Consider the following 8,990-nt stretch of genomic DNA (forward strand, 5'->3'; position numbering starts at 1 on the left):
TATATATATATATATATATATTTTTTTTTATATATATATATGTATGTATGTATGTTGCTACATTCATGCTGATTTTTGCACAGTTTCTATCTTAGTCAGTGCTCACTGCTCCCCAAAGGGAGGGGTAAAATGCAGAGGGTGAATTTCCCCAATGTGGGACAATTAAGGGATTTTCTTATTTTTAAATAAATGCATTTTTAAGTGACAATCATTTTAAATATATTTTAGTTATATAAATGGACATTTATTTATTTGTGCATTTTACACTTTAATGGTATTACATGCAAAATGCTAGATCTACTTATTAAATGAGATATTCACACTGAAGTACTTTATTGCCTCCTTATACCTCAGACATCACATGACAGTGACTCTGAAAACATTCTCCTAACCCTCTACTAGTTTAGATTCTTTCAAACCTCTGGGGCTCTAAATGTGTGACATCTACTTATTTAATTTTATATTTTACTCACATTTATGTCTTTCATCATTTATATTTTGGTCTTCTGTATTCCAAAGAAATGGCAACACAACGATGAGCTAGAACAAGCTCCTGACCTGCACTGTTGGAACCCTTGACTTGGTTGATATAAGTCAATTATACAGAACAATGGATAAAACCTACAGGCTAAAAATATAATTACCACAGAGGTTCATTCATCCAACAATGCAGCACTGTGATTAGTTAATAACATCTAGTTTTACATTTCTTTAATGAGAAGTGACTTTAGATCTCAGCCAGCTACAGGTGTAACCAAACTAAGAGGCTGTTGTAGGCCTCCAGGGCAGCAGGTGGAGCCAAACTCCAGTTTAATAACTCAGTAAGTCTTTATTTATATTCCCTTTTATACATAGCGGGTATAAACTTACAAGCAGATTTTAACAAAATGAAATGTGAAACAAAAACACCAGAAAAGTTAATCTGATGTGAAAAAAAAAATAAAAATCATATTTTTTTAAACTGCAACGTTAAACTGAGGTTGACAGAACTCTGTCAGGAGGAAATATGGGAAACACTGACTCAATAAATATAAAAAAACTCAAAAGATTAAAACTTTTCTAAACAGAGCAGGTATAGCTACCATAAAAAATACATTGCTGTAAAAATTATTTGTAATATTTCAATCAAATAAATGCAAACAGCCCTTCTGTATATTATATGTTTGATTTCCCATACAGAATATTGAATTTATTCAACTGTTTCTTTACCGAAAATACAAAACAAGTTTATTCTTTGTTAAGAGAAAGTAAAATATTGATAGCCATGATTTGAAGTCTTAGATTGTTTCCCTCTTATTTTCTATACCTCTTATGGAATCAACTGGTTTATCCAAAAGTTAATATGAATTTGAATTGAAAAAGCTTCCTGGATGGGAAGCGAAACGTCTGCAAACTTGGAAACAAAGTCCAGTCGATTGTTTTTTTTTAACTTTTTGGAATGACCATAGTGCTGGTCATACCAGCACTATGGAAAAACAACAGGAAAAAATGTTTTCTGCCTGCAAATTAAGAGAAATCAAAGAACCGCCGAACAGAAATGACTAAACTTCCAGCATCACAGTAAAGATCAGAATCAGCTGTTTTTCTTTTTTATTCCCTGACAGAAGCACAATGGGATAACACCTCAGCACGGTTCATTCATACATGCCATCTTTAAATAACTGCACCACTTGTCTCAGCATGTGCTTGTTTCTAATGTACGGCCATTTGTCGAGTCATTGTCTGCAGACGGAGACAGCCACCCCTCAAAGCAAATGGAGTCACAGCTGGTCTGATTTATGCAGAATTTTAAAAGATCAAATTAAAAAGACCAATATTCACTTCCTGGTATGTGAACTACAGTACGATGCCCAGGTTTTTAAGGAGCTTGCAGAATCAGAAATAAAGTTGTAACACTCCAGCGTAACTGAGCCCACTACAGTAACAGAATACAGTAATCCTGCAGCCGCCGCTCATACTGGACCGGTCACTGGAAGTGTGATGATAAATATGTCAGTGGGTAGAGTGGATGCAGGGTGTGGGAGGTATTCTTAGCCCTGTTGACAGTGCAGACCAATGAAACCATTCCTACTGGGAGCCTCGGATACTTTTTCATGTTTAATTTGGTTCATTTCTTTAACGTAAAAGTTTGTTTTTTTCTGCACATTGTGATTTTTTTTTTTTATAAAATCTATTTTCTAAGAGACTGAATGAAACTTAAAATTAATGCATAAAATGATCGGAGGTCAAGGGAGGTTTTAAATATCAGGTGTTGGTTGTATTTGAATGCCATTCATGATATCACATGAGGACGTATTTTTAGAGAGGTAACNTGCCATTCATGATATCACATGAGGACGTATTTTTAGAGAGGTAACCCCAGTAGAGCAGGATGCACTGGACAAGGCAAGACATGCCGCAGGTCGGATAGCTGATAATGGAAGAAACAAACATGGCTGGACTTTAACAGGTTATAATGGAAATGGCTTAATAAATAAAAGTAAGGGAAACAAATAAGCCACAGAAGAATAATGGTGTTAGAGCGGCCATATTTAGCTTCATTGAAATTTTCCAGTTGTAGCTTTAAGGTTCGAATTTTGTTTCATTATTTTTGCAAAGAACATGTTTTAAATTGTAGTTTGAAAAATATGCAATCCAGAAATGACTCTTTTAGGAAAAAAAGGTGTTTGAGTGTAAATTTTTTTGTCAAATGCATTTTTCATATTTTCTTCAAATTTCTTACAGATTTTATATTTTTTGAAAACGTTTTAAATGCTTTTTTTGTTTTTGTTTTTTTTACATACTTTACGACATTTGTTATTCAAATGCATTTTCTTTTAATCTTTTTAGAAATTTCATATTTCCAGATTTTTTTTGTGTTTCTTCCATCTTTTCAGAATTTTTTTCAATTTCTTTTTTTTTTATTTTGTATTTTCAGATTTTTTTTGTTTCAAATTTCTTTTTTCAGTTTAAGTTCTAGAAATGGCATTCATCTTTAACTGCATTTCAGAGATCACTCTTCATGTTGTGTGGGCGGTTTTCCCATATGAGCAAAGGAAGCTTTCTATTGGTCCGCAGCGACGTTAGCAACATTTTCATTGATCAAGAGCGATCGTTTGTATTGGGAATGTTTTCTGTACAATAAAATTTTACAAGAAGCCAATTCATAAAACTCAATCTAATAAACATATTTTTTGCTAAAAAAAAAAAAAAAAAGTGTTGAATAGGATTGGAAATTTTTTTTTTAAATGTCAAATCTGTAAAAAATGGTTACAAATTGCTAAGTCTGGAAAAAAAAAAAGAAACCAAATCTGTGAAAACAGTAAAGTTACTCTCAAAACGGACGATTACATTTTTTTTAAAAGTTTAATAATGTCAGGATTGTAATTTTTATTTACAAAATGTGTCCTTTGCTCGTAAAAATATTGAGACAAAATTCCCTCCATATCACGGCGCCTCTTCAGTCAGAGTCTCTGAGACGCAGCAGTAAATACTCTGAGCTCAGAAATGTTTTTTTTTGTTTTAAGAAGAGGAGGTGTCAGCAGGCGTCGTCCTCCAGGACGTCTGGGTGTTCCTCCCAGAACTGCTCCCCTATGATGTCACAGTGGAAGGCCTCCACTCTCCTCCTGCTCCGCGTTACGGGAACCTCCTTTTCCTCTTCATTTGGTAGCTTCATCCGTTTGCTAACAGTCTCCTCCCGCTGGATAAAACAAAAATTAAGAATGTGAATAATAGAATAAACCGATCAGAGTTTTAGTTTTCTTCCAAATTTGGAAATATTTCAATTTTTTTCTGAACTTTTATTCAATTCAATTCAGTTTATTTCTATAGTGCCAATTCACATCATGTCATCTAAAGGCACTTTCCAGTTCAACCAGATCATCCAGTCAGATTGATCATATTCATAGTTTTCTGTCTAAGGAAAACCAGCTGATTGCATCGACTCATTGACTCTTCAGCAATCCATCACACTAAGCATGCTTGTAGCGACAGTGGAGAGGAAAAACTCCCTTTAAACAGCAGAACCAGGCTGAGTGTGAGCAGCCATCTGCTGAGGCCGACTGGGGTTCAAGGACTCAACTATATAAAGAGTAATGAGGCATGTCTACTAAAAGAAAAGGAAGGATACTTGAAATTGATTGAAAAGGAAAAAAAAAACAGCTTTCTTTCTACAGTTAATTAATCAAAGGAAATATTAAATGTAACAAACATTGAAATAAAAAGGAAATATTGACTTCTATTATTCTGATTATTCTATTAAAGCGTCTGTTCCCAGAAGCATTTGACTAAACTCAAGCAAAAACGTAGAAAATAACCATCATTTTTTGCTGTTACATATAAATTACAATCTGGAAATAATCTTAATGCATTAATTATAAAAAGAGGATCTACTTTTTAGCATTTAACCTGCTAATTAGAGGTCAGAGTTGATAATTCTATCATTTAAATTCCAAAATCAGTCAGATTTAAAAAAAAAAAAAAAACCAAAGCAGAAAAAAAACTAATATCTAATAACCCTTAAAAATAGAATAAACATCTCATCACACTGAGCTATTTTAGTTTGATTCTAATAATAATAAAGTTATGTTTTTGTTTCATCTTTGATAATAACCTGAACCATTACACAGTCTATTCAGCTCAAGATCTACTACTAGAAACTTAATTTTACATTTATAGTTCTATCAGATATAAAAATAAATCATAATAATGTCACAAATGGAAAAGCTCTGAATAAAACCAATTATTTCCTGCCGCTAAAGAAAAAGATCTAAAAGGTGAGGCTGTGTTGGACCAGACTGCAGAGGTTTACAGCCCAATAAAAAACTAACACTAAAGTCTTTATTTTCATCAGCTGTTTCTGCTTCTTCAGGCTTTTAGAGGTTTTATTTTGGTCTTTTAACCTTTTAATCCAATCCAAATGAGGCTGGGGACTAATTTATGGGTCAGATTAGATTCATAACAAAACAAATAAAGAAACATTACCGAGAAACTGATGCTGAGCATAAAAGAAATGAGATTTTAATCATCATCCAGGTAATATTTCAATATTTCCCAGTTCAGAGCAGAATGAGCTCAGCTCGGTCTTTGCAGAAACAAACCTTTTCCCAGATGAGGGCGGTGCCTTTCCGGTGAAGGACAGGTTCGTTGTTATAGTTGATGTTGAATTCGGAGAATAAGATCTCGTTTTTATCTGAAGCCAACGTTCCCTGAGTAAATAAAAAAAAATTATTCAGTTTTGTTGAATTATCAATACAAATAGTCACATTTACAGGAGCTTAAATAGGTAATCACACCACCAGACAGCACCACCTGCTGGTTATATTGTGTCATTATTTTATTTGTTCCAGGAAATACATTTTTTTTACTATTTTAATATAAAGAAAAGAGGAAGAAAATAATTTAATGAGCTCTAAATCAGTATCATTCTATCATAAACATTTCTATCCTGGTCACTGCTGGACTCCTGAGTAGAAAGCTGAAGTGACGTATAGAGAACAGCTGCTTCAGTCCAGGCAGCTGCTGCCATTAAAGCCCTCTTGTGTCAATCGCTGCAGCATAAACAGCCTGATGAAATCTTAAATATATCGTAGTTTCCACTACTTCACCAAATGTTTGAGATGAAATGTCAGCAGAGCAGGCAGTGAAGCTGTGGCTTCAAATAACAACGTTTTCTTTGAAACAAAAACAGCAAAAAAAAGCTGACATACCCATTAAAGACAGCACAAATAAAAAATAACAAATTAAATGATTAAAATAATGAATTCCTGACATTGATTTTGATTATATACACACATATTTATATATTAATACATAAAACAAGTAAATAAGCCTGATGGAGCTCCTGAAATGACATTTTGTTGAGCAAGAAATCACTGAAATCAGGTTTTCTGTCATTTTCAGCAAACTTTACATAAAGACTTCTGCTCTTTTTATGAGGAAAGTGGTTTAATTTGTCTGGGGAAGTTTTATTTATTTATTTATTTATTATTTCTTTAAACAAAAAAATCTAAATGACCTGTCAGGGCGTTCCCCGCCTCTCGCCTGTAGGCAGCTGGAGTTAGAAACCAGCACCACTCGCCGCCTCAGTTGGGATAAAGATTTACTAAATTATCATTTAGGACATTTTTATTTATTGTTATTATTATTATTATTATTTTATCTGAAGTAATAGTTTGAATTTATAGTTTTCTTTAATGGGAGGGTACGTAAACTTTCAAGTACAACTTTAGATGCACTTTACAACCTATGGAACAACTTTTCATACATTTTTAAAATGAAAAAACAAAACAAAAACATTTTCAAATAAATGTTCATTTGTTTCTCAGCTGCTTAAAGAAAACAAACATAAAGTTCACATTTATAAAAATCCTTAATTTGAAAACTGACAGGAATGTAGAGTGGGAAGAACACGGATTTAATAGAAAGCAGGTAGAAGTCTTTATTTTTATTATAGGTCCTCTTCAGCTATGAGAGACAGAATCAGGGCAAAAGTCCAGAAACAAAATCTAATTTTTAAGCCATTATTTCACATCTTAATGAATGTTATAACTATATAATCGCCTGTAAACCCATAAACATCCCAGCTCTCACAGGCCGAAGGCCTTTCATTCTTCGCTCATTACCAATATGAACTCAGTATCCGCAAAAGAGCCATTTTTCAGCACAATCAATCAGACTCCAACCTCTAATTGCTAAATTGGTGACTGGATTTTAAACCGATCCAGGAGTCCAGCCTTTTTTGTAAAAGTCTTATGATACATTCACAACTAAAGCAGCAGAGGCAGCAGCTGGTTTACAAGCAAAGTCAAAGGTTGACGCGCATCAAGGCGCAGCAAACGGTCCTGCAGCGCGTTTTGAGCAGCTGAAGCAGCTCGTCGTGAGCTTCTGAGAATCTGAAGCATTGAAGGCGCGGCAAAAGCAGGAAAAATTGAACTTAAGCTGCTGGACGCGCCTCATCAACCAATCAGAGAAGCTGATCTGGGAGCTGGCAGGGAGACAAACACAGCACTGCTGATGCAGAGCGCTGTGATCACTCCTCTGAAACTGTATTTAACGCCTAAATTAACTTAAAATGCTGAAATCTACTGGCAAAATATGTTCGCTTTTATTATCTTGGTGCCTGCAGTTTGGATTACGTGCATTAAAACCACCTTCCAGCCGCTGCGGCAAACGGCGAGGAGGCAACCGGGCCAGAGGCTGCTGTTGAATGGGATTCCTACTGACAGCGCACAGTCAGTATGTGGGGGTCTAAGCGGCTCCGACAGAAATAATATTTAAAGGCAGGATGGTAATCTGGATGAACTGACTTCACAGATTAAATTTTCAGGTGGACTTTCGATTTCAAAAACATATTCAAACTACTTTTTATCCACTGATCACAGCAAAAATAGCTTCCATTGTTACGGGCCAAGAAAGGATAGTAAAGCTCCGCCCATCGTGCATCAGACCCACTTTAGCACCGCGCAGCTGGAGCAGCAAAGACGCTTCATCCGCGCGTCAGAACTTTGCTCCTGCTGCTTGCGGTCTGAACGTAGCATAAGAACCCCGGTGAGTAAGCAAATTAGTTATAATCTGGTAAAATTGCAAAACACAAGAAAACAAGTAAAAATTACAATAAAAACATTCAAAGTAGAAATAAAAAAATATGCAACTACAAAATCACAAATTAATGATGTAATTTGTGATTTGTAGTTTTGAATTTATAATATGTACTTTAATTCTGCACAGCAGTAACTTCTAAATTTATATTCTGGCAAAAGAAAAATCTGATGAGATGAAAAGGAAGTAATATAAAAATCTTAAATTTGTTTACCTTTATTTATACATTCAGACATTTACTCAAACATTTTTTGTTTCGTTTTTGACGGTTATCTTCCTCCATTAAAGATTCAGTCTGTAGATAATCGATGGTGATGGAAACTTTAATTGCACCGAATACTAGTTCCATAAAATGACCAACCCACCGACCAAAGCAAACATATGCCGCACCTTTCAGATTTTTTTAACTGAAAGATTTAAAAACTATGATTTTCTTTTTGATAAAGAGATGATAAATAATAATAAACTTGATTTGAATTTTTGTTCCCACCTTTAGTCGATCTTCAGCCTGTGTTGTAGTAAGTCCTCCTTTCTGAACCAAGGTCCAAAAAACTGTGTTGTACAAGTTATTAATGTGGCCTAAAATATAGAAAACGTGCATAAATATATAGATCCTGCAGAGATATGAACTGAAACACATGAATAAACTTACAGTCTGCTTGCCTCCAGCTGAGGTAGTCCCTCAGGTTCCGGTTTGTGGGATACAAAACCACCCGTCCATCAAAGCTGGGGGGGTAAAGCAGGGGCTGTTCTCCAAAAAACTCCTTCCAGTAAAACACATATGAGGAGGAAAACTGGGAAGCTACATGAGTCATGAGCTTACTGCAAAACAAGGAGGGAAGAATGACTAAACAGAACCAGAATGAATGAGAGATCTGGGAATGTAGGTGAAAGAGGACCTGGCTCTTCTTTTGAACCAGTTGGAGCTTCTCTTAAAAACGAAGCTGAACTCATCGCTTTGACCATAGGAGATGATGATATCCTCCAACTCCTCCATGACAGAGCGAGCGCTCCTGCTCATCAGCCCCAGCGCCCTGTCGTCATTCGGCTTTTTGAACTGATGCTGCTCTGCAAACCTGAAACAGATTCATTCCAAAAAAGGTCAAAAACAAATAAATATACATGCAAATCTAACCGAAAAACAGCTCCACCCCTTAGTAACGGGGAGTCATTGAGGTTTTTCTTAGCCTGCAACACCTGATACTGGCCTCTAAAAGGAGGTCGTTATTTGGAATTGTCAGTGGTGTCAAAAATACACACATTTGTTACTTAAGTAGAAGTATAGATATTAGGGATGGAACGGTTTATGAAAACCGTCCGAACCGTTCGGTTTGACTGTCTCGGTTTGATTCGCGTGTTTCGTTCGGTTCATGTGCTGCTCCTTTTTCTCATAGGCGAAGCGTTTACACTCC

General features: G+C 35.3%; 1 protein-coding gene across 2 annotated transcripts in view; it reads right to left on the minus strand.

Annotated features, from left to right (window-relative positions):
- Nucleotides 1-3,274: 3,274 nt before the first annotated feature.
- The window catches only part of thg1l (tRNA-histidine guanylyltransferase 1-like), a 10,756-nt gene continuing 5,040 nt past the window's right edge, over nucleotides 3,275-8,990 (minus strand). The window contains exons 3-7 of one of the 2 annotated variants that reach the window (XM_015376989.1): nucleotides 8,478-8,654; nucleotides 8,231-8,400; nucleotides 8,069-8,157; nucleotides 5,079-5,186; nucleotides 3,275-3,679 (exon numbers count right to left, since the gene is read on the minus strand). In XM_015376989.1, the coding sequence (XP_015232475.1) occupies nucleotides 3,518-3,679; nucleotides 5,079-5,186; nucleotides 8,069-8,157; nucleotides 8,231-8,400; nucleotides 8,478-8,599 (651 nt within the window). In that variant the 5' untranslated portion in view covers nucleotides 8,600-8,654 and the 3' untranslated portion in view covers nucleotides 3,275-3,517. The remainder of the gene's footprint in view (nucleotides 3,680-5,078; nucleotides 5,187-8,068; nucleotides 8,158-8,230; nucleotides 8,401-8,477; nucleotides 8,655-8,990) is intronic. The other variant, XM_015376980.1, reaches the window with a different exon arrangement.

This window comes from Cyprinodon variegatus, unplaced genomic scaffold (assembly GCF_000732505.1).
Source record: "Cyprinodon variegatus isolate N-32 unplaced genomic scaffold, C_variegatus-1.0 Scaffold8, whole genome shotgun sequence".
Taxonomy (NCBI): Eukaryota; Metazoa; Chordata; class Actinopteri; order Cyprinodontiformes; family Cyprinodontidae; genus Cyprinodon; species Cyprinodon variegatus.